This window comes from Perca flavescens, chromosome 14 (genome assembly GCF_004354835.1).
Source record: "Perca flavescens isolate YP-PL-M2 chromosome 14, PFLA_1.0, whole genome shotgun sequence".
NCBI classification, from domain to species: Eukaryota; Metazoa; Chordata; class Actinopteri; order Perciformes; family Percidae; genus Perca; species Perca flavescens.
The window spans coordinates 8,477,181-8,501,566 of record NC_041344.1 but is presented as its reverse complement, the minus strand read 5'-3'; the positions used below and the strand labels follow the sequence as shown (position 1 = coordinate 8,501,566).

At 40.8% G+C, this 24,386-nt stretch overlaps 2 protein-coding genes across 7 annotated transcripts; both read left to right on the top strand.

Moving 5' to 3' along the window:
* The first annotated feature begins 662 nt into the window (after positions 1-662).
* Positions 663-11,766, top strand: brd2a (bromodomain containing 2a). 5 transcript variants are annotated; one of them, XM_028597100.1, is made up of 12 exons: positions 663-950; positions 5,832-6,138; positions 6,394-6,531; positions 6,884-7,034; positions 7,193-7,389; positions 7,504-8,031; positions 8,432-8,560; positions 8,694-8,885; positions 8,994-9,256; positions 9,765-10,084; positions 10,287-10,415; positions 11,035-11,766. In XM_028597100.1, exons 2-12 carry the CDS (start codon positions 5,860-5,862, stop codon positions 11,160-11,162), a joined length of 2,454 nt encoding a protein of 817 aa, XP_028452901.1. In that variant the 5' UTR covers positions 663-950; positions 5,832-5,859; the 3' UTR covers positions 11,163-11,766. The 5 variants fall into 5 exon arrangements, with proteins under 5 accessions (XP_028452901.1, XP_028452899.1, XP_028452898.1 ...); XM_028597098.1 differs by having other exon boundaries at positions 663-1,319; positions 11,038-11,766; XM_028597097.1 differs by having other exon boundaries at positions 663-1,319.
* Positions 11,767-16,091: 4,325 nt separating this feature from the next.
* On the top strand, positions 16,092-23,770 carry hsd17b8 (hydroxysteroid (17-beta) dehydrogenase 8). 2 transcript variants are annotated; one of them, XM_028597651.1, is made up of 9 exons: positions 16,092-16,819; positions 18,069-18,271; positions 19,364-19,480; positions 20,285-20,380; positions 20,774-20,859; positions 21,521-21,593; positions 22,336-22,378; positions 23,466-23,540; positions 23,629-23,770. In XM_028597651.1, exons 1-9 carry the CDS (start codon positions 16,774-16,776, stop codon positions 23,646-23,648), a joined length of 759 nt encoding a protein of 252 aa, XP_028453452.1. In that variant the 5' UTR covers positions 16,092-16,773; the 3' UTR covers positions 23,649-23,770. The 2 variants fall into 2 exon arrangements, with proteins under 2 accessions (XP_028453452.1, XP_028453451.1); XM_028597650.1 differs by having other exon boundaries at positions 21,521-21,605.
* The last annotated feature ends 616 nt before the right edge of the window (positions 23,771-24,386 follow it).

Sequence of the window (24,386 nt, the reverse complement as noted above, 5' to 3'; positions counted from 1 at the left end):
ATAAGACATTAAAGGTGCAAGTTAAGATATAAGGATACAATATATAGCCTAACATAATAAAATGTGAAATAAAGAATTAAATTTGGAGAAGACAGTAATTGTAAATGAGTAAGCTAAATGTAAACATTAATAGGCCTAGGCTATAGGCTATATGCATAATGAGAAGCGATATAGGGCTCAAGAGTTCAGAAGTTTTATGGCCAAGAAGTTGTCCCTGAACGTGGAGGTGTGGGACCGGGTGCTTTTTGATTGCTTTATATAGTAAGTGAGCTCAGTAGCAAATGAAAACACAAAAATTACCTATCAGATTAACTCAGTCGAATGACCATCTGGAACAGCTTTGTTGGTTAAGTTTTCAAGTGAATTAAATGAGAAACATTTAGTTTTTCTTAATAAGGCATTTAAATTAGAGATTTCACCAATTTGTGGTTTACTAGAAACGTAGGTTGAGATTTTCATCACACTATAGCTGCATTCACGGACAGTTGCACTTGTTATTGTGTGTTTCATGCACACAACCTGAGGCCAATGTTCCTGCTTTAATTTGGAAACCAAAACTCGTCCGTTCGTCTGCAGCTGAATCCCACCTCCTTTCAAGGGAGCACGGCATTCATCTTATGAAAAAAAAAGCGAAGCTGCTCTTGGATCAGCCTCTTGCATTCTGCATTGTTGGCAAAGCGTCTTCATGGCAGGGACGCATGCGCAATGCTTCGTGTTGGTTGCAACATATCTGAGCTGGACAGCAATCGTCATCTGGAGAAACAGAAACCCCGACATTTCTAACACTTTTGGGACAAACTGAGAAACTACACATCAAATGTTAAGGATTATGCGACCATATACGGAGTACAATAGAGGAAGTTTGGGAAATAGCACAATAAATCATACAAAACTCGTTTTCGTCACGTGGTCAAGCCTGACCAATCGGAGCAAGCCAAATGCAGCGGAAAGTATGCTCTTTGTTCGGATATTTTGGCAACTTTATTCCTAAATCTGAGCTTAATACTTTGTATAAAGCACAGGGTGGGCATATGGAGGTGACGTTTTTATGGGAAAAGACCCGCTGCGGATACGTTTTATTGCGTTTTTTTTGTGGGATGCCACGTGTCGAAGTTTTGATAAACCGTGTGTTCAGCCTTATTTATCACATGACTCCCCTCCCCCATCCAGTGCAGGGAATGGGGAAGAAGGCGGACATGTTTGAGGGAAATGTGTTGGTTAAAAAGTATCGAGGTGGAAGACGAGAAGATTTATTCAAGAAAGGCTTCGCATTATTTTGGGATTTACCAGTCGACATTTGTATTTATTTTGAATTCAAGGTTTTTATGTCATACTTAAAAAAAAAAAATTTTGTCTGATGGATGATTAACTTTCCCTTTGTTCCGTTATGTTTTTACAGCATAATGTTTTTGAAAACTTTAATAGGCTATTTAATATTGCAGCGACCTAGTGTTATTTTACATAGTGTATTTGAGTGACATTGTGGGGTATTTGCAACCTTGGTGTGGGGGATGGGCGCATGTGGTTAGGTAACCATTTTGTGTGGTTGTTGAATTTGTAGCTCGTTGGTCGTTCTTAAAGATCATAAGTTTTGTAAAGATCTACCAATTCTGTTCTTGTGTGTTTTATGGTTTTGATTTAATCTATTTTAAGAACTTTCAAAGGCTAGGTATGGTTTTTGTATTTTAAAACCTGTACCATACAAGATTAATTGAAGTTTCGATTTCCTAATGCTTTAATTAATGCGATATTTAGATTGTCTTTTTAGTTTTGGTTGGGCAAAAGCAGTGTAAACGTTACTTTGATCAATGTAATCTGAGGTCAGAGAGGGAAACTGCTGTGTCATTCAGTGATTCATACTAATGACCCTGTCTAGGTGTGGTCGTTTTATTATTCGTTCAAGTATAAGTAAATAAGCTGAGCTATAGCCTCGTTGTTTTACACTCATTGTCAGCGTGGACTTTATCCTCCTTAACGTTACTGCTTTGGTGTTTGTGAGCCATGGAGGCCTTGTTTGTCTGTGTCCTCTAAAATGGTGCCCTTTTACTCCAGCAGACGAACGCAACTTATTTAACTTGTGTTTGTACGCCCAACATGTAGCCTTTTCTGTGTTTGAGGCGATGTTTTACCTTGCCAATTGTAAATAATTCTATTATAATAGGCTATGTCATTGTACTTAAAAATGGCGGCTGTGGGCCTTTTCTGGAAGTGCGTGCGGATATTCTGGTAAGCAGAGAGCTCGTGGGGACTTGGGAGAGGCTCTTGAGGGATACGCGTGACCCGCTCGAAGAACCAATAGGCGTCTTGGTATTTACCCTGGAAGCCCGCGTTACAACCTTATTGACCAATCCCCGCCGTCGCTTTGCACTAGTTGACGTAATGTAATATGATAAGAGGGGTGGCAGTTTCGGTGCCCTCTCTTTTTGTAAAGGATTAAATGGAGGAGCCAGTTACAGACAGCATATCTGTATACTGAATATGCTGGGCCAATAGTATTGTGCAATTCCCTTGACGGACAGTAAAAACTTGCTTATAGGTTGGCCCGAAAGATTGTCAGTGAAGTCTCGGTATCTAGGGGTGTGGTGACTTTGACGGACATAGTACGTAGCGAATAGGAACTAAGAGGGCGTGGACAGGCTGAGGTGGTCTATCCAATAGGGTGAATGCTCGGTCTATAAAAGAACGGGTGTAGGCGCATCGTCGCCATTTCAGCGAAGCAGATTAAAGGAGTTCACCGTGGCGGGGAGCGGAGAGAACTGACGAACAGAGACGGATCCAGGTCCAGGTCCGAGTCTAGCTAAAAACTGAATCCGGATCCATCCTGATGGATATGGCAGTTAACCCGCTCCTTGACAGGTATCTACCGGTAAAATTGACTCTCAGCTTTCCATCAGAGGGAATATTGTAAACATTTCTCTTGAGTTTTTTTTCCAAAATATCGTTGCTGACAGCCTGTGTTTGCTGTAATACAAATGGAAGAGGGAAACGGACAGCGAATGTGCTGCAGGAAGAAGTTGTCGCGTTGTTAAAAGGGATTAGAAGAGAAATTCATGTTAAGGAAATAAAATGGGTTTGTGGGTTGTAAAAAGCTGCGACTGTTGTTCGCACTATGCCGGCGCCATCTTCGGAGCGCCTCTGCCTTTGGCCGCCCTCTCCCGCTGCCTGGCAGTTGCTAGCTTCGCTAGCATTAGCGTCAGACGCGAGCTTTCCCCTCGACCGGAGTGTCTTGTTTATTCATTATTATAATGGGATAAACATTTGTATGTCAGCTAACATAGTTGAAGTACATTTTTATTAACGTTATGTAGCTATGCCGGCGGCTAACAACAACAATACCACACAACAGTTGACCACCATGAGCTAAGATACAGTAAGCCAGATAACGTTAAGAGGCAGAGGTGGGCGCTTGGTGGGCGCTTGCGACGGTTATTTGTGTGTGTTTGTGCTTCGCTTTGTTTGTTATTGTATCCATGTGACGGACAGGGGTTGTTGTGATCACTGGTACGACAACATTGCTTTAACATTATAAGGGTTAACGCAGCTATCCATGTGTCCCGGGTGTTTCAGTTGGTTGCCTGGTTACATTGCTAAATGTCACTTAGCCCAAGCTAGGTAGCAACTGTTCATTTAGTTTTATATAATATATAATTTTTAACGGAACTCCACTGTACTTAAGTATCAATAGCCTTGTTTTTTTTTTTTTTTTTCTTGGGCACCATATCCAATTTTACTTTTTTTTTTTTTAATCCGTTATACAGCTAACATAAAACTGTTTAGTGTTGTTAATGTTGTACATGATTATTTTCCTTTAAATAATAAAGTACACTAACTGTCAAATGTGTTTCCAAAAGTTGTATCATTCAAAACGAATTGCCTTATAAAAAAAAAAAAAAAAAAACCGCCATTTCTGCATATCTAATGTAAAATTTCAACTGCATTGGCAGCTAAGTTTATCCTTAATTTTCTTCTAAATTTTGTACAGTAGGGTGGAATAGTGAAACACCATTAAGTTATACACCCGCCCCCATGGGGCCCCTTACTTACAGCATGATGCAAACAGTAATACTTGCACACTTTTAAATCAGTGTTTCAATGTTATATAGGCTTTTAGTATACAGACAAAAGTATTGTGTTATGAACTTGTAAGGATACTTTAATAATGTAAACAATAAAACCGGCACTAAGTACAATCAGCTTTAGGAAATGATTTCCCGGCAGATGACCCCCACTTGTTCCTCGATCAACTTTGTTTTGCATTGTCAGGTCAGCGGAGATGTGATATGGTGAGTTCATGTTATTGATGACGGAGGGAGTTCTGGTATTTATGTGAAGGGAAATGCAATGTGTGAATGCAGTGGTAGCACACAAGAAGAACATAGCAGCAGCCAGGAGCAGTGTCTGACATCAGGGTTCAAATAACTTAATTTTTTTGGACACCAGTCAAATGGCTAGTGAATGTTAAATTTTACCAGCCACTCAATAGATTACCAATGTTTTTGGGCGGGGGAATGAGTGAAACAAATCTACAAGCCACTTGCGTATATTGTATTATTTTACCAGCATTTGGCTGTGTGCTAAATTTGAACTCTGTCTGGCATCCTGGAGTATTTGCAGCACTCCAGCAATTCTGTCTAAAATAAAGTGGAAAGGGGGATATTTGGATACACATTTTTAAGAGATGTTAATAGGCATGCAGGCTTAGGCTTTGACTTTAGAAATCTTAGCATTGTTGAAAGGGCGCAGTCTTCTCACGGTAGTGTAAAACTCCACCCTGGGAAGTTTAAATTGCATATGATTGGTACAACACCAGTCTCTGTCATCCTAGGACTAAAAGAAGATGAGCTTTTTACTCCTTAACAGACCAGGTGACCATATGCTGGAAGTGTGTGTTATCTGTGGTGTTAAAACCTCTAACTGCAGCTGATAAGTTACCAGGAACTCCATCTGCTGCTGAATTAACATTAAGTTGTAGGGGCCTACATACATACTTCGGAGTGACTTCATTTTTGTGTGTACAACACGGCAGTGTGTTAACTTCAGAGTTTAGAGATCATTACTAATGGATATTTCTGTTGGAAAAAATACAGTCCAGTCATTCTTGTAACATGCCAGCTAAAACACCCGCAATCCTTTTTTTTGACATTTTTTTCTACATGGAAATAGGGTGCAGTTTCTGTCTGTAATCAGTGCTGTTTACGTCTGGTAAAGAGGAGGAAGTGGTAGTCATGGCTGTTTGGCTGGGACCGGCATTCAGCGGGAGTAAATTCCAAGTCATCCTGTTGTGTGCTTGCTAACGCTAAGGACGTATGACTGTGCCTTGTAAAGGGGATTTAAACGATTGTATATTCATATAAGCAGGCTTAATCAAGTTTGATAGGATAGCATAAAATGTATGCCAACAAGAGGACACTAATTATGTCAGGATGACACAATTAGATGATTATATTAATCCCAAGATTTATGGGACTGAATATACGGCATATTTCTTTCTGCTTATAATGGGAGAATAGAACCTTTACACTTCATCAGGATTTTTTGGAGGAGTTAAAAGTTATGGATACATTGCTAAAAAATAGTCTGTATAAAATCTTGTCACCACTTCTGCAAATGAAGGCAGTGGACCTGGCTCCCTTTTTACAGGCAGAATAGTAGTTTTTGCTGTTACAAGTCAACAATATGATGATTTTGTTGAGTTGCAGAGTAAACCTTGTTTAGCTTGGGAAGCTAGCAAATAAACATAGTATGCATTTTCTAACCACATGTCGACCGTGGCCTCATAACAACTTCTGACAACTGCCAAATAGTTAATTGGTCTTTCAACTGCTCTACAGCTCCCATGTCGGGCTTGACGTTGGCATAATGGGAGTCACAACCATGGACCAGGGTTCTGGCACGGCCGGAAAACGCATCAGAAAACCTTCACTGCTCTATGAGGGATTTGAGAGTCCTGGGATGCCCCCCCTCAGTCATATGACCCCTTCAGGGCCCCCACAGCCACCAGTGAGGGACCCCAGCCGACAGGGGAGGATGACCAACCAACTTCAGTTCCTACAGAAAGTCTTGCTCAAGTCTTTGTGGAGGCACCACTTTGCCTGGCCCTTTCATGAACCTGTGGATGCGGCCAAGCTCAACCTACCTGTGAGTGTGAATACAAGAAATTGTACATTATCTTTCTTCTGTCTATAGGAGGGACCAATCTTATTTCCCAGAAACAACCTTATGACTTAGCACAAAATGAAATAACGTCACCATCACTGTTAGTAATAAAACATCTAGATTCCATCCATTTCACATCATCAGTCCCTCCAGCCACAGGCTTATAGTAAAAAAAAATCTATTTCATTTTTGGACATCTCTTCCTATTGTGTCTAACTTGTCTCTGTCTCCCTCCAGGACTATCATAAGATCATCAAAATTCCCATGGATATGGGCACCATTAAGAAGAGACTAGAAAATAACTACTACCGCTGTGCCAGTGAGTGCATGCAGGACTTCAACACCATGTTTACCAATTGCTACATTTATAACAAGGTAAGAGTGTGTGTGTCTGTCTGTCTGAAAAAAGTGAGCCTAAGACATCCTGGCAAGACGATGTTTAATGCCAGCCACTATTAGTAGCCTGGACATATGGTGAACGTGCTAATTTTCATATGATTTTTATAGAAATGGTAATTTAAAAAAAACCCCGAACCAAATGAAACCAGTGACGTATAACCTTAACATGAATTGTTCAGATACAAAATGCTATGAAAGTGAAGCCATCATTTTAAAGTATTGGGAAATCTTGTCATTTTTACTTTTATACAAGTGTGTTATTGACTTTGACTGCTAAAAACATCTTTCTACTGTGGTAACCATTTTGCTGAACTGTTCTCCTCTGCAGCCTACAGATGACATAGTCCTGATGGCTCAGTCTCTGGAGAAGGCTTTCCTGCAGAAAGTGGCTCAGATGCCCCAGGAGGAGCTAGAGCTGGCTGCTCCCCCTCCACGGATCAAACCAACCAAACCTGGCAAAAAAGGCAGAGGAAATGCAAGTGAGTACTGGCTGCAAGCAGGCTAATACAGACATGTAAAGTCTGCAATCATCGTACATGCAGTACAAACGTACTCTTTCTAAAGGCAAATGCATGTATGAGCACAACCTATTTTACTAAATATTTGTTTTTCTGAATCCTTGCCCTCTCTCTGCCAGTCTCTGGAGGAGTGACTACAGCTCATCAGGTCCCAGCTGTTTCCCAGTCGGCGTACTCCCCTCCCACCCCGGAAACGCCTGACTCCATCCTCTCCACCCCCCAGACACATCACACCAAGAGTCTGCCCCTTATTCTTACAACTGAACAAAGCATCCCTACAATCGCTGGTCTGCCTCCAACACAACCCACCGCTAAGGTAATTTATGCAATAAACAGCTTTAGTTAAAACGTAACAGTATTGTGAAAATAATAATAATGAAGACCACAGACTAAACACCGTTCTCCGGTTCACCCTCTCTGCGTCTCACAGAAAAAGGGTGTGAAGAGGAAAGCAGACACAACCACCCCAACCACTGTAGCCATGCCCATCATGAGCACCATGGCCGTCAGCGGCATCAGCATGGGGCTAGGCGGTGGGCACGACTCCCCGCTAACCCTCACTTCTTTGGGGGTGGACCACAACTCCAGCCTGGGGATGAACCAAGGCCATAACCTCAGCCAGGGCATGAGCTTAGGTATGGGCATGGGAATGGGCATGGGTATGGGCTGTGGAACAATTATGATGGGTACCAAAGCTGGGGGTGGCAGGAGAGGAGTGAGCGGACGAGCCATCAAGCCTCCCAAGAAGGATTTACCAGATTCCATGGTGCCACCGCCGGTGCGTCGCAGCAAGCTGAACCCTCAGCTGCGCTACTGCAACGGGGTCCTGAAGGATCTGCTGTCAAAGAAGCACGCAGGGTACGCCTGGCCATTCTACAAGCCTGTCGACGCCTCGTTGCTCGGTCTCCACGACTACCACGACATCATAAAGCAGCCCATGGACCTCAGCACCATCAAGGTACTTGCTTTAGGAACACACACACACACAACTGTCAACATTTATCAGAACAGAGGAGCAGGTTGTTGCTGTTCTCTGGTCTTGCTGCACTGAATTGAAGTATAGAATGAAAACCATGTAGACTGACATATTGTTAATCCTACCATGGATGTTAAGGTTAGCCATATACACTTAATATTTACATCCTATGTAGCCCTCCTTCACTTTCTTTTCAGGTATATTTTCTCTGATTGAGAATGAGTGTTTACTTTAAGGTGTGGCCTAGTTTTAATTTGCCAAATTAATTAAAATTGATAGTTCCAGTGACACCAGACAATGGGGCAGACACCTTTTTTTTTTTTTTTTCTTTTTCTAAAATACAGTATGTGACTAAAATCTCTAATTCTCTCATTGTTTTTAGCGGAAGATGGACGGCAGAGAATATCGTGACGCCCAGCAGTTCTCTGCTGATGTCAGGCTGATGTTCTCAAACTGCTACAAGTACAACCCCCCAGATCATGATGTGGTTGGCATGGCCAGAAAACTGCAGGTAATGTACCTATTCCAGTGATACAATTCAATATAGTTTTTATTTATTTTATAGTATTATTGAATTCTACTACTAGTGTCTCCTGTTTTTGTTTTTAAACTGGTTCACTTACATACTGCTTACCCCTTTTTAGGATGTCTTTGAGTTCTGCTTTGCTAAGATGCCAGACGAGGCTCCAAGACCCCCTAGCTCCTCGTCTTCTTCCTCCTCCTCTTCATCGTCATCGGAGAGTGAGCTCAGCAGTGAAAGTGAGGAGAGCGAGAGCAGCCCCAGCTCTGACTCTGAGGAGGAGAGGGCAAACCGACTGGCAGAACTGCAGGAACAGGTTTGTACTACAGTGTGTGCACACACAAAATATAATTTCTATTATGTTGTCTGCTGTATTTGCTCCTCGGGATTTAATTCGCACATCTGTCTCTCTTTTTCCCTTCAGCTAAAAGCGGTACATGAGCAGCTCACAGCACTCTCACAGGGCCCCATCGTCAAACCTAAGAAAAAGAAAGAGAAGAAGGACAAGAAAAAAAAGAAAAAGGTAGAAAAAGAGAAGCATCGGAAGATAGAGGAAGAGGTGACACCTGTTAGACCGCCCAAGACCCCCAAGATCACAAAGACTCCAAAACCCAAGAGCAACCGAGGAACGCCCGTTCCTGTGGTGCCGGTCAAGAAGGCACCGAGCAAGAAAAACAACAAGAGCAAGTGAGTACTCTTCACATTTTGTCCAGTGGGTCTGTGGTGCATGCTCTGTCTGCTCAGACATGTGGAAGATGCATTTAGCAAGAAGCCCCAAAAGGGCTGCGCTGCAGCACAAAGTCAGACAGATGGCTACATGTTGTGAGATTGTCGTGTAAAATAAGTATTGTAAGTAAAATGTACATAATGTAGTTTAGTTTATTGGTTTATGGTCCCCGTGGGCATTTTTGACAACATAACGACAAGAAAACAAGACAAAAAAGACCGTAACATGTAATAAAAAGTTTGAAGTATACTGCTGCTGACATTAAAAGACCTCAATGTCCTTAAAAAGAACATTCTTTGTCAGTCCATATGTCCCATTTAAGTTTGTGGTCGACCAATCACACAGGATGCATTGCTTCCCAGCAGTTTCTAATGCTCTTATGTTTTGCCTAATCATATTGTGGGTTCAAACAGACCATCGTCAGTCGTCTTTTAACAGTCTCTCCCTCCATGTCCTTCTCTCCATCAGAACCAAAAAGGGCGGCATGACGTTTAGCATGCCTCCGCCGGTCCCCGAGCCCATAGTGAGTCATTACGACTCCGATGAGGAGGAGGAGACGGCACCAATGTCATACGATGAGAAGCGTCAACTCAGCCTGGACATCAACAAGCTGCCCGGCGAGAAGCTGGGCCGCGTTGTCTATATCATCCAATCACGCGAGCCCTCGCTCAGAGACACCAACCCGGAGGAAATCGAGATCGACTTTGAGACCCTGAAGCCATCAACGCTGCGGGAGCTGGAGAGATACGTCATGACGTGTCTGAGGAAGAAACCTCGAAAGCCATATGGTTAGTAGAAGAGATGATGAAATAATTAGTTTTATGCCAGTTATGCAAATTACTTTTTTTTTTTTTTTTTTTTTTTTTTTTTTTTAGATGAAAATGTTCATGCTATCTTCAACAGAGCTTTGTGGTGTTGGGGATTTGTAGATCTTTGATAACGTAGTACAGTAGCCCCCATCTCATGGCTACTGTTATTGTCTGTTTGCAGCAAGTAAAAACAACATTGCTGGCAAATCTCGGGAGGAGATCACTCTGGAGAAACAGATGGAGCTGGAGAGAAGGCTGATGGACGTCAGTGGTCAGCTCAACTCTGGAAAGAAGCCCGCTAAGACCAAACGTAAGTCCTCCAGACTGCTGTCTGGAACGGTTAGTGTTGGGCGCCCAGATAGCTCAGTTGGTAGAGCGGGCGCCCATATATAGAGGATTACTCCTCGACGCAGCGGCCACGGGTTAGACTCCGACCTGCGGCCCTTTGCTGCATGTCATTCCCCCTCTCTCCCCCTTTCATTTCTTCAGCTGTCCTGTCAATAAAGGCCTAAAAAATGCCCAAAAAATAATATAAAAAAAAAAAAGTTAGTGTTAAGGCTGAAAATCTTAATATAAATGGTGATTAAAAGCTTCCACATTTTCAAAAATAAACTGCAAGGTGGCGGAAATGTCAGAAATCTGTAATGTTTTGCACACAAAAAAATGTAGTGCCTGGTGTTTTTTTGTTGTTTATTTATTCAACATTTAATTACAAGCTCTTATTTTTTTACCCTGGGATTCTTTTGGTCCAAAATTAAAGTTTAAATAAAGTAATTTGTTAAAGATCAACAAAAATAGCTTTTAATAAGACGTTTCGACATGTTGTATCGTCGGTCTTTTTGTTTTTATAAGATTAGTGCAGCATCCTCCTGTTGTGATATTGAAAGTTTCAAGTTGCGTTGTCTAAAAATGTGTTCTCTTATCTCCAGCAGAGAAACCGGCAACAGAGCAGCACAACCAGCCGTCACGTCTCAGCGCCAGTAGCTCCTCCTCAGACTCTTCCTCATCCTCCTCTTCCTCCTCATCCTCAGACACAAGCGAATCAGACTCTGGCTGAGAGGCCCAGGGTTGTCCGTACGAAAGGGTCACGTTAGGGACCCTCGGGTGTTTTCGCTTCCCACTGAGTGGACTGAGCTGCAGTAGAGCTACTGACTACTGACGATGGAGCTGCAGAAGGGATGAGAGCGAGAGGGACCAGCACTAGGCAGAACTGGTCCAACTCCACGAGAGAGAGAGAGATGGGGCTTTCCCTGCGCTCGGCTCATTCATCCAATCCTGCCCTGGACACACGCGTTGAGAATGGATGGATAACTGGAGGTTCTCAGTGAAGTCCTGCTGTTCTCTGGAGAACTGGCCTTGTTGGGCAGAGCGAGGGATGCTCCATCTCCTGCAAAAAAAAACTAAAATAGGAGATGAGCGATGCATGCGTTGGAGGGATAAGGGTGCTAGAGCCAGAATCTGTCTTATTTCTGGAGATAATTTCCCTTCTTCTTGTGCTCCCTGTCTTTATGCTGTATAGATACGGTGTACAGTTATATAAATATCTATTTTTCTTTTATAAAGAAGCATTTTATGGAGCTAATTTATTCCCTCATGGGAAAGATGAACAGGTGTGGGTGGAGTTTTTGTTTGTGTGTGTGTGTGTGTGTGTGTGTGTGTGTGGTGTGTGTGTGTGTGTGTTTGTGTGTGTGTGTGTGTGTGTGTGTGTGTGTGTGTGTGTGTGTGTGTGTGTGTGTGTGTGTGTGTGTGTGTGTGTGTGTGTGTGTGTGTGTGTGTGTGTGTGTGTGTGTGTGTGTGTGTGTGTGTGTGTGTGTGTGTGTGTGTGTGTGTGTGTGTGTGTCAGTCATAGTTTGACGCAGGCGTTGAAAATCAGTGTGTGCACATGCAAAAGCACCTTGGTTCAGTAGAATACAGAATGCATGCAATACTCTGCATACTCGTGTACTACTTTACTGCATTGTGTACTCCTGTACTTGTCTGAAAGGGTCGGCCACTGTACAGAATGTACAAATGTGACCGTTACACATCAGTTTATACAAACATATATCTGTTCCCATGTGTGCTGTCTTTTTTTTTTTTTTTTTTTTTTTTTTTTTTTTTCATCCATCTCAATTTCTCTGTAAACATGTTGCTTTTTTTTCCTTCTTGTGACCAATCTGCTAATAAATAGTGAGGACGTTTCTTGTCAACTCACCCGTGCCCAAATCACATCTTTGTTCTTTTGATTTCTTTTTCCGGGGTTGAGGTTCACATCGACTTATGTCCCAAAACATCTGGTGAGATTTGAGTTTTTAAGTGGCAAGAAAAGGTTTTGCTGGTTCTTCAACGTAGGTGGAGCATTTTGGGTTGGTTTTTGGGCCATCTCCTCTTACAGCACCATAGTGTCCCAAAAGCAGAACTGCTTTATCTTTATAACCATTTGGCCTTTGAGATCTGTGGCAGCTTCCATGTTTTTATTCTCTGTATTAACTGAGGTTTGTGTAAGAGTAAGTTGACTTATCTGTGTGATTTAACACCGTTAGTAATATCAGGTTGGGAGGTTCTCACCAGCAACATTTGTTTGTTTGTTTGTTTGTTTACGGTGAGATTTTCTCTTCTTTAGCCTCTCGTGCAGTTAAACCACCATCTTTACTTTTAGAAAAGCAACGTGGCTAGTGAAAACGTGAAAGTGGCTTTCTGAATTTTGGGATCCAGCAGCCAGTTTAGACAAAAAGATATTAGAGGTTAATGTTGTTAGTAATAACAATGTGTGTTTGCTGGTACGACTAAACAACTTTGTGATTTAGGTAAGGTGTGTTATTTTTGTCCTTTTTAAAATCGCCTGTGGCTTGAGATTGGAGTATTGTATGTTTTTAAACTTGATTATTTATTTAGATGGAATTTGAATGGAGATTTCTTTCTTTTTTTCTTTCTTTTTTTCACATTATTGAAAGTAATGAAATTAGAGTCTATAAAAATATGCACAAATTAAGTGTCCGGATTGTAAAAGTGTACATATTTACAGTTTCAATCATCGAGCATGTTTTTAGTTTTTCCTTCAGGAACTTTGTTGAGCTTTTTTTTCATTCAGCAAAGTTTTTGGGGGGCTTCTGTTATAAAACAAAATACTCCAGTTTGTCAGTCTTACTTTTCCGAAGTTTGTCAGAAATCTAAATGCCTCTGTACTTGACTCCATTTCATCTGAACATCTGTACATAAATAAACTCTGACATGTTCATCTTTTCACTGACTGGGGGGAATTTCATTTACAGATTTTAAGAACATTTACTGAACTTGTGCAAATCTAAGAATGGGGATGTTTTAAAAGTTTTCTAATTCAATGGACACAGTAATTCACTTTTTTTTAATACAATTAATTTAATTCATAACTTGCAGTGACTCTCCTATGATGTAAATAGTTTCTTCAGAACGTCTAAAATGATGTTTAGATGAATGTAAAAGCTCACGCTGCTTTCTATCACATATGACTAATTTGTGTTTTGTAGTTCTGATGGACAATCGTTTAAAATGCTGATGCGTCAGTATTTTATGCCTACAGTGACTGATTAAGCTTGGATGGTTCCTTCAACTCCACTTCCCCTCATACCCCCCCCCCACACACACACACACACCCCCACACCCCACACCCCAATCATTTCAGTGAAGAAAGAAACGGTTTCCAACACCCCCCCATCTCTCTCTCTGTTGTTGGTATGGTAAGAAGCTACAATGATGTCACACCTGATCCTTCCTGTAATTCCTGCACAGCCCGTCCTGACCTTCCCCCATTTGTTTCCAGGACTGCTGTCACACATACAGTACCTACAGTACCTGTATGACGGGGGGGGGGGACATCCCAGACATGTGTTGGACGGCTGTTGGAGCAAAAGAAAACAAAGAAAATGCAGATCAAACGTGCTGTTTTCTAACACTTGCAGTGATTAAAAAGAGAAAACCTGCACTTCATCTTTTCATGGGCATTCTGTAGTCATAGTTAGGCCAATATTTATTTAATTTTATTTCATTGGTTTATTTGATAGGGACCATGCATATTTATGAACATTGTTGTATAAAAAACACCATGTAAATGTGCCAGAATTAGTAAAAATAATAATAATGCACCTGTCCCTAGGCAGGTAACATAAGACTAACATATAGACAGTCAGCAGCCATACAGCATTCATTCACTATAAATGAAAAGGTACACATAATGGTGACCTATACGTTGACAAAACAAAAATAAAGGATGATAAAGACATTTTTCATCCACCTCTATACTGCATTCAGTTTAACAGTGAAAGTGTATGGGTGATGAAATGTGTGACAGTTAAAAGTGAGGAGTAGCCACTGTTTTAAGTGAGTTTTAAAGGGGTTGAATGTATGACCCTCTCTTATTGGTGATGTATCATTATAGGATTGTCGCCCCGGAATTGCCATATGTATCGTGATATTATCGGTACAGTAAGCCATACATTGTATGGTGAGTGCTTACTTTTTATAAAGTCCTATTCCAAGATAATACTGTGCAAATCATGATGACACACACAAAAAGAAGATCAGCTCTGGGCAACAACAGAAGCAGAACTTTCCTGTTCTGCAGAAAAGTACAGCAGAGTTCAGCCACTGAGGTTTTAGTGACAACTACATTACTGCCAAATTTCTGCTTCATGCAACTTGTGAATAAATGGATAAGTAGTTAATATATTTGTTTTATTATAGCCACTTAATTAAAAACAAACAAAGAAAAGACGGCAGTAATAATAAAACAAGACACATGTATGAATAAAACAAACTCGTCATCAGGATACATTTTGCTTTTAAATGATGATGAACTAGAATAAGAAAAATTTCAAAGATATAGCTGGCAAGCGAGCATGTAATCAGATCCGCATTATGCCCTCTGGTGGTCACAGTGCGCTACTACAGTGCCTTGTGTCACCTTAGACACAGCTACATAGTGATACTTCTGGTGAACACTTTCAAAATAAAAAGAAACGAGAAAGCTGTAGTTACGCACTGTGTCCACCGGAGGGCGGTGTTCTTAAACCCAGTCCAAGCGCTAAAGCAGACACAATAGCATATTAAGACTAGTTTGTTGTATATGATATATTTATAGAAGAGTATGGAGTTTAGGAATTATAAAAACCCACCATATAAGGGAAACCACAGCGGTTGTGTTATGTATAACAGTTTTGACAAACCATGAGTTTTATATGCCCTCTTGTGGCCACAATGAGTAACTACAACATTACTGTAATATTGTAATATTAAAGCAGATTCACTCACATCTAATGGACTCTTCCATCATCATCAACAACAACAACAACAACAACAACAACAACAACAACAACAAGTTCAGTCAACTAGTATGCATTTAATACGTGAACATTTTCAAGTTAGGTAAAGTAATTTGATTTTCTTAAAACTAATCAGTGAGCTAATTTAATCCCTGATCCAGGACCTTTATATTATTCGCAGGATGTAGTTTTATCATCTACTCCATGAAAACAGGCGGCCAGCCCAGGGCGTCTTCTGTTTTGAGACTATAAATTGACCGTCAATTCTATTATCTATGTTTCGGAGCCTTCTTGCTAGCTAGGCGATGTGTACTGTCATGGTCTGTTGTAGAAGAAAGTAATAGTACACTACTGCGCTGTCTGGTATGACGTTTTAATTTGAGTGTTTACCGTATGCAGTCAAGGCAGACACAATAACATAGTTATACGTCCGGTGCCGTCAACACTGTCAAAATAAAGGCCTTTAAAAAGCCCCCGTGTCCCATGATGCCTTGCGTGCACTATGGATGTGATTTCCGGTTCGAAGTAAACAAACCGAACGGCACGACGAAGATCTAGCTAATAGCTAATTAGCTAACGATGTGGAAACACAACCTCACGCAGCTCAAGCGTACATTATATATGAGGACTTATTTTCCTACTTAGTCAAAATTAGTTTTTGCGCCTGATTCTTAGCCGCCATGCGACAAAGTAACAGCAAACACGTGAGTCCGTTAACTGAAACATCAGAGGCCCGTTTCAGAAAGCAGGTTTAGTGAAAAATCTAAGTTTGTAAATCTTTAGTTTCCTAGTCAGGGTAAATTAAATCAGAATTCAGGGTTAGACTCAGAGTTTGTTAAATCTCCTTCCTGAAACGGGCCCCAGACGAGTCAGATTATCATTATTGACGTTTAATTCTTTCAAATAGTGAAATCTGCTCCAGGAACACTTGTAGTCTTAATGGCGTTAAGTACTGTTTACGTTAGCTTTCTTGCTAGATGCCTGGTTGTAACAATAACCTCGTGTTAATCAATCAGAGTGCCCAACACAGCTGTCTTTGAAAGTCAGAAATGAGGAAAATATATTCATGACATGAAAGGTTTGTTAACCCATTTCTGTTCCATCTCCATTGAGTGTCTACCAATGTGTAGATCAGTGTTTTACACCACTGCTATCAAGCCAGAAACAATGACATAGTTAACGTCCGGTAAACCCCTTTCAAAATAAAACGAACAGTAGGCGTAAAAAAAACGAGCTGTTTGCGATTAATGATTTTCACAGATGATATTGTCGTTACATATTCACCATGTTGCAGTGCACGTGCATACATAAAGGCAGAATATCTGCGTGAGTCAAATTTAGTAATAGCATTAGAGGTAACAAACGGATGCTAATCTAGGAAACCAACCCATCATGGCGGCTGCCACAAGGCTTATATCAAGGTTGACGCTGGTCACTGGTACGTTTATATTTGACCATAATGCATCGTTCAGTGTCCGTGTGTATAGCCCAGGTAAATAAACACAACGGGGAAAAGCGTTCGGGAAGTTTCTTTTTGCAGAATATTGTCTTAAACGTTTGTCGTCGATCAGTCAGCTGTCCCGTTGAAGCCAACTACCGCTTGCTAAAGCACTAATGTTAACTCTTTAGTAACCTTGTCAAAGATTGGTAAAGTAATGGTTGTTTCTACTGACTCACAACTAGTGAGCGAACATTTGGGTTTAACGTTAAAGTTAAATCTTAGCAAAAAAGTAGCACCACCATATGGATCAGGTCTGATTCTTTTCAAGCATTTGAAAGTAAAACTTCTGACGTTACATTGGCTCTAAATTATATATAATATTAATTACAGCTTTTATATAAATGTCTGGAAAAAGTGGAACATGTGAGTCTAAATCTGCATTCGTCTTGTTTTGTCTGACTAGCAGCAGTCCAACCATAGACTGCATATTCATATTATATTCATTATATTAATATTTACAGTCTATGAGTCAAACACCCAAAGATATTCACTTCTATAATAATCTATAACACAGCGACGCAGCAACTGGTTACTGATTCTGTTTAGATAAAAGACTAAAATAGTCAAATGACTACATTCGTTTTCTAATTGATTAATTTATTTCAGCTCTAATGCAAATTATAAAGCTTTAATTTGTCCTCTTCTATTTCCAACAGCAGACCATGAAAGCTAATGCTTTTTGGGATACAAAAAAAAAAAAAAAAGTAGCATTCATTTGAGTTTTGGTCACCGTAACTTCAGTTTGCATGGAGGCAGAGTGACAACACAGATACAGTACAAAGACACATAATGGATCGGTATGATTCAATTCAATGTTATTTGTAGTATCAAATCATAACAAGAGTTATCTCGAGACACTTTACAGATAGAGTAGGTCTAGACCACACACTAGACCCAACCATTCCAGTGATTAATTATAGTTAAAACAGTAAATGTTGAAGACTTAAGGAAAGAGATGCGAATGGATGTTACTTGCACATGGAGGGCTTGTCAGATGGAGAAAAGATGACTTTGATTGACCTGCTTCCTAACAAATCTATCCAGAGAGGAACTCCTGGCACTCAGTCTGTCCTCTGAATCAGGGAATCCCTCATGAATTCACGACACATGCTACAATGTTTTGGTCAACACACGCTGTCCTGCTCAGTTGTCACTCTCCTCCCCCACCCCCACCCCACCCCCCCAGGAGGAGGCAGTGGGATTGGACGGGCGGTGTGTCAGCGCTTGGCCTCTGAGGGCGCCTCCGTGGTGGTCGCTGACATCAGCGAGGAGTCGGCCAATGAGACCCTGGGGAGCCTGCCGAGTGACCTCAGGGGGCAGGCACACCGGGCGGCTGTGGTGGACGTGTCGTCAAAAGAGAGTGTAAAGAAGCTGATCACAAGTATACAGGTGTGTGGGTCAGACCGAACATTCAATTCATAAGAGTCTGTACCTTTTGGAGACCAGAGCCTTCAGTGTTGCAGCCCCGTTCCTCTGGAACACCCTCCCTGCAGATATTCGAAATGCTACATCCCTGGACATTTAAAAAAACTCCCGAAACACCTCTTGTTTACTACAGCCTCCCTTAGTATAGCCACTGTCATTCTGTAAGGTGTCCTTGGGTTTCATGAAAAGCGCTATATAAATAAAAGTTCTTATTATAAGCCCTATTCACACGGGACAGGTATTACCAGGGGACCTTATGTGATTTAGAAATGCCCCCCCCCACCTCTGTATTTTTTGCGGCACATTCACAAGGGATAAGTGAAGTCTGTACTTTAATCTAATTTACTGACATTATTTCCTACTTTTAACCCACAGCCAATACAACTCTATGTTTAATAATAATAATTCGCTGTGAATTTTTAATAGACAAACTACAGACATGGCAGATTGGCATTGGATTCTGATCACAGACGACTAGGGCTGCAACTAAAGACTATTTTCGTTGTCGATTGTTTTCTCGATTAATCGATTAGTTGTTTGGTCAGAAAATGGTAAAATAAACACACTCAAAGACACTGATTAGTGTCTTGTTTTTTCTACAACCCAAAGAAATTCAGTGTGATGTCACAGAAGAGTGAAGAAACTAGAACATGTTCACATTTTAAGAAGGTGGAATCAGAGAATTTTGACTTTGTTTTTCATTAAAAAAAATTACTCAAACCAATTCATTGATTATCAAAATAGTTGCTGATTAATTTAATGGACTTTATTGTCATTCTACAAGCTTGAAGTGTGTACAAACGGAATTTGCAGTAATAGTTGACAACTAATTGATTAATCAAATAATCTTTGTAATAATTGCAGAGATCGTCTGTAGAGTTTCAAATTGCTGGAGGTCCCCAGGTTACACTAGTCCCTTGCGATTAGAGTTATGTATAATGTGCATTATTTTCTGAGAAATACATACCTTTTACTCTCTTGATATGTTAAAATGCTGCAGGGACTATTACCTATTTTCTTCCCCCCCTCTAACTTTTCTGTTCCCTTCCTCTGCAGACTCAGTACTTTCAGCCTCCCTCAGTGTGTGTGAACGCAGCCGGCATCACCCAGGACGACTTCCTGCTCAACATGGACGAGGATCATTTTGACAAAGTCATCCAGGTCAACCTGAAGGTATGCAGCGGGGACACCCGGGGGGCCCGTGACACCCGGGGGCCAAACCACCACGCTTAGCTGAGAGCGTAGTGGGTTATCCAGCTATCTTTGGCTCAACTCTGGTTTTCTGGTATCAAGAAGCTAGCTTGCTTTTAACTGAGGCAGATCACCATGGGATCTATCACCTATGCTACAGGTTAACTCCAGAGAATCAGATCAAAACCTGTCAACAGCCAATCAGTTCGCTGGAAACATTCCTGTAGGATCCTGACAGGAACAAAAGTACCGACTTTGAAGTGACAAATATTAAAGAGCAATAGATATTTCTATAGGTCAGTATAAACATTTTGATATTTCAGAGAGCTTTAAAAAAAACATTCAGGCATATTTTGTGACACTAAATATAATGACAATGAAAGCTGTTAGACCTACATGCTTTTAAACAATTTTTTTCCATCACTACAGCTCGGAATAAGATGAGGCGACTTTGTGATGAGAAGTGGAGATAAAAAGTAAACTCTGTTGTCTTTTATTAGAAATCTAAAAGACACACTGTTAATTAGCTCCCATAATTATTAATGCAATATTAATCAGTTGGACCTCTTCTCCTCTCTGCAGCAGAAACACATTATTTTTCAAGTTGTGCTGCATTGTATAATTATAATAGCTTGTTTGTCATCAGAAAGTCCTGGCTCAGCCTGCACCTCTGTCTTTCTGTTATGTGAAATACTGAAAGGTAGCGCTGCATATTAAATGAAGACGAGAGAACAGAACGGTGTGAAGTGATTTATTGAGTCAGCTTTCCTTTTGCATCTCTCCCAGGGTTCATTCTTGGTCATTCAGGCTGTCGCTCAGGCTCTGGTCGCCTGTGGAGCACCCAAAGGATCCATCGTTACTGTGGGCAGCATCGTGGGAAAGGTGAGATACCAGCAGGCCTTGCAGGCACATGACCTCTATTTTACAGTTTTAATATTTAGCTGAAGCTCTAAATGTTTTTATCCAGAAAGGCGGTGTGATAGTGGGATTGTTCCCAACTGTTAAAGTTAGCGGTATTAACCTTTACTTAGCAACATTTCTCAAAGCATAAGATACAAGAACAAACAGATATATATTTTTATTCTAAAACAACACAATATGAATGTCAAAGTTGGTTTGAAAGCCAACACATTTCAGGAGCCGGTAAATGAGTTGTTGAGTCCTCTGTGAAAGTATCTGGTGGCTGATTTGAATTCCGGCTGTTACCTAAAAAACCTACAGTGAGACAGCACTTAATGCACTGAATCCTTGTGTCTGTGTGGTTGATGTTTGTAGGTGGGAAACATTGGACAGGCCAATTACGCTGCCTCTAAAGCAGGAGTGGAGGGTTTAACAAGGACCGCTGCCAAAGAGCTCAGCAGGTGAGAAGAGCCCGATGCAACACTAAAGGACTGATCATTCGGCTCCCGTCGGTCCAAAAAGTGCCTCGGAACACACCGAAGCGATGCCGACTTGAGCGTACGTTCAAGACGTAATACGTCCCTGTACGTAATCTGTATTGTCGCCCAAAAAATGACACCCAGAAATGACGAACGCGTCACGTGGGTCTCGCTTCTCCCGAATTTCAAAGCCGACTATAATGGTGGCTCGTTTCGGAATACGATCTCGTATTTTACTAAAATAGTTCACCGAAACGTGTTTCTAAAAACATTTTGAGGGAGAAATAGGCCGTGCAGTTGCTGAATCTGTCTGTTTTTTTTCGTCAGATTTTGAGAGGCGTTCGTAAAAGCTAATCCTGCTCATCAAGTGTTTTAACATAAGTGCACTGATTCGCTAGTCAAGAGCTAGAACTCCACCAATCAGATTGGTCATTGAGTCCGACCGCCCACTGGCCCATTCAACAAGTCAAATCGGCCCAAGTTAAAGCCGACGGCACTGAACGCACCAAACCGACTCGAGTCACCGACCTCGCCAGACTCTCCGACGTACGATAATCGGGTTGGTGTGTCAGCGCCTTTACTCATCAGAGTCTAAGTTTTTGGAATACAACAAAGATTTGCGTTTCCTTCTCTTTTCCTCCAGGTTTGGGATTCGGTGTAATTGTGTGCTGCCAGGTTTCATATCGACTCCGATGACGGATAAAGTTCCAGAGAAGGTTATTAGCAAGGTACAGCACGCGCACGGCTACACACAGATACACACAGATACACACACATACAGTACCACTTCATCTATCAGGAGTGAAAACATGACTCGGGTCTAAACTGCTGCAGTAATATTCTGACCGCTAAATGCCAGGCTGTTTGATTGATATTTTGTGCATTTTTGATAAGTAAATCTATTTAAATAAATTTAAATATGTACCAAACACAAATTATTTAAGCACGTAAGGCTACATGGAAATTAGTGGGTGTGAATTAAAGTCAAAGTAAAATGTTATTATTTATACATAACCTTTTATATAGCACTTTGCAAGACGGATAGATTTTTGTTGCAGCAGATGTATCAACAACAAAATGGCGAAAACAAGAATTTTGCCTTCAGTATAAACTAGCTCCCAAATGGAAAGCTGCTCACTGGGAGTTCAGTGGATTTACCTGAGACACTGAAATGAATCATGAATCTTTAAGCAGCACAAATGAACCTTTGTTCTGTCTGCTGAAGTCTTGGTGGTGGAGAGGTTTAAGCCACAACAAATAAAACGAAGACCTTCTGCGTTGCTAAATATTACCAAGTGTCGGTGAGGTTTTTTGGGGGGATTTGGTTGATTTGACCCTTTTTAATATAATCTCCAACCAAATAAAACCTTTGACAGATGACCCTGACTCTCCGTTCCTGTCATCAAACAGTGCTGTCCTCCTTCGCTCTGTTCAGTGTCGGGTTTTTGTGTGTTTCAGATGAAGTCCTTGGTGCCTCTGGGAAGAATGGGTGAACCTGCAGGTCAGTGAAGACGCATGTTTAACATCACTCTGATTTGTGTTCACTGCAGTCCTTTATTCTCCATTTTGTAGATATTTATAATGGACTGACTTTAAATGAAAGTCATTACATAACTAGAATCTAAACGGGTCGTTCTTAGGGCGTTTTCACACTCGGTCCGTTTCAGCCCTCCATGAGAACTCAGAACTATTAGTCAGCATTCCTTGCGCATATGTGAACACTTCTAAGGGACTCGGACCCCTCCGAAACAAACCAAACTCCGACCTGCTGGGGAAGTGGTCTGAGTATGGTTTGCTTCAATTCCGCGTTGCGGTTCTCTTCATCTGTATATTGGGTTACACTTTACTTGAAGGTATCTACATAAGAGTGACATGACGCTGTCATGAACGTGTCCTAAACATTATAAACAAGTCATATGCGTTTATGACATAACGCTTCGCGGTTTTTGTCATGACAAGTTAGGGTTAGGGTTAGAGTTACGGTTAGGGCCAATGTATTTGCCAATGTAATTTAGCCCTGAGGCCCCATCAGAGCTGAAGTGGACCAGGAAGAGAACTGAGTCCTCTTTCACGTAAACTGACAATGTGAACACAAAGAGAACTGAGTCCCTTTTCTGTTGGTTCACTTTTTGGTCAACTTTAAGAGGACTGAGTTTGGTTCGTTGAAAGAGGACTATATATGAAAACACCCTTATTGTCTCAGCTAAAAAAGATTTTCCTGGGGCGACCTCTAGATCCCCCCGTAAGAGCATTCGCCCCATGTTGGCTGAGTCCTGCAGCGGCACAGGGTTCGAGTCCAACCTGCTGCCTTTTGCTGCTTGTCATTCCCCATCTCTCTCCCCCTTTCATCTCTATCCACTTTCAAAATAAAAGGAAAAGCCCCAAAAAATTATCTTTAAAAATATAATTTCCTTTCTCTCCATTACTTCACCACACCGTTGATCCTTGTCACCTCCCTTCAGTGTTTGTCCTGTACAGTGAAATTAAGTAAAGGTACATGGATTGTACGTTGTCTACATGTGTGTCTGGCATGCTCAGTTTCTAAAACCTGATCACACTGTTGACTTGTCCTTTTTGTTCTCCTCCAGAGGTTGCTGATGTTTGTGCCTTTCTAGCTTCAGATGATTCTCGATACATCACCGGAGCCAGTGTCGAAGTGACAGGTATAGTGTGATTAAATTCTCTGACAGTAAATTCTGGGAAATAATTTATTTTCATCATGCTCAAACTGTGTCTGTTTCTTTTTTTTAGGAGGACTTTTCATTGGATAAATCTGATGAAGACCAATGGGAGGCCAGTTCCTTCGTTGTTAACTTAATTTTTCAATGATCCTACGGTTGTATTCGACATACAACATGTTATAAACTGTGCCAATAAACACTTGTTTGTAATATTTCTGTGCAGAATTTTGTATTTTAATTTGAAAGTTCAAGATTAAAACTATTTTACTCAACCCTTGAGATGTCTGTAAAGCCCTACACATTCTTTCCTGACCCATCCTAAATTATTATTTTAAAAAATAATTTATGACTAAAACAAATAATTTAGGACTGACTTTTTTTCCGACTTTTTCAACAGATTATGACTTTTTACTACATACTACTAACTATACTATGAATTTTTCTTTTTTTCGGCATACTATACTTGACTTTTATGAGGGTTTTTTTATGGTTTTTTTATGGCTTTACATTGCATTTTTTCGACATACTATGACTTTTTATGACTTTTTCAACATACTATACAATTTTTATCACTTGACATACTATGATTTCTTATGACTTTTTTCGACATACTGTACTATGACTTTTATGTGACTTGTCGATGTACTATACTATGACATTTTTTAAACATACTGTTGGATGACTTCTTTATGACATACTATACTATGACATTTTAATAACTTTTTGACACAATACTGTGACTTTTTATGACTTTTTTGCCATACTATACTATTACTTTTTTATGACTTTTTCAGACATACAATACTATGACTATGACTTTTTTCTACA

What these genes read in the sequence shown, in the direction of transcription:
- hsd17b8 (XM_028597650.1), top strand. Translation starts at nt 16,774, where the DNA reads ATGGCGGCTGCCACAAGGCTTATATCAAGGTTGACGCTGGTCACTG. An exon ending in TCATCCAGGTCAACCTGAAG is followed by an intron (nt 19,481 to 20,284) that starts GTATGCAGCGGG and finishes CATCTCTCCCAG; the next exon opens with GGTTCATTCTTGGTCATTCA. An exon ending in GCTGCCAAAGAGCTCAGCAG is followed by an intron (nt 20,860 to 21,520) that starts GTGAGAAGAGCC and finishes CTTTTCCTCCAG; the next exon opens with GTTTGGGATTCGGTGTAATT.
- brd2a (XM_028597097.1), top strand. Translation starts at nt 1,210, where the DNA reads ATGTGTTGGTTAAAAAGTATCGAGGTGGAAGACGAGAAGATTTATTCA. An exon ending in GTATTTATTTTGAATTCAAG is followed by an intron (nt 1,320 to 5,831) that starts GTTTTTATGTCA and finishes ACTGCTCTACAG; the next exon opens with CTCCCATGTCGGGCTTGACG. An exon ending in AAGAAAAACAACAAGAGCAA is followed by an intron (nt 9,257 to 9,764) that starts GTGAGTACTCTT and finishes TCTCTCCATCAG; the next exon opens with AACCAAAAAGGGCGGCATGA.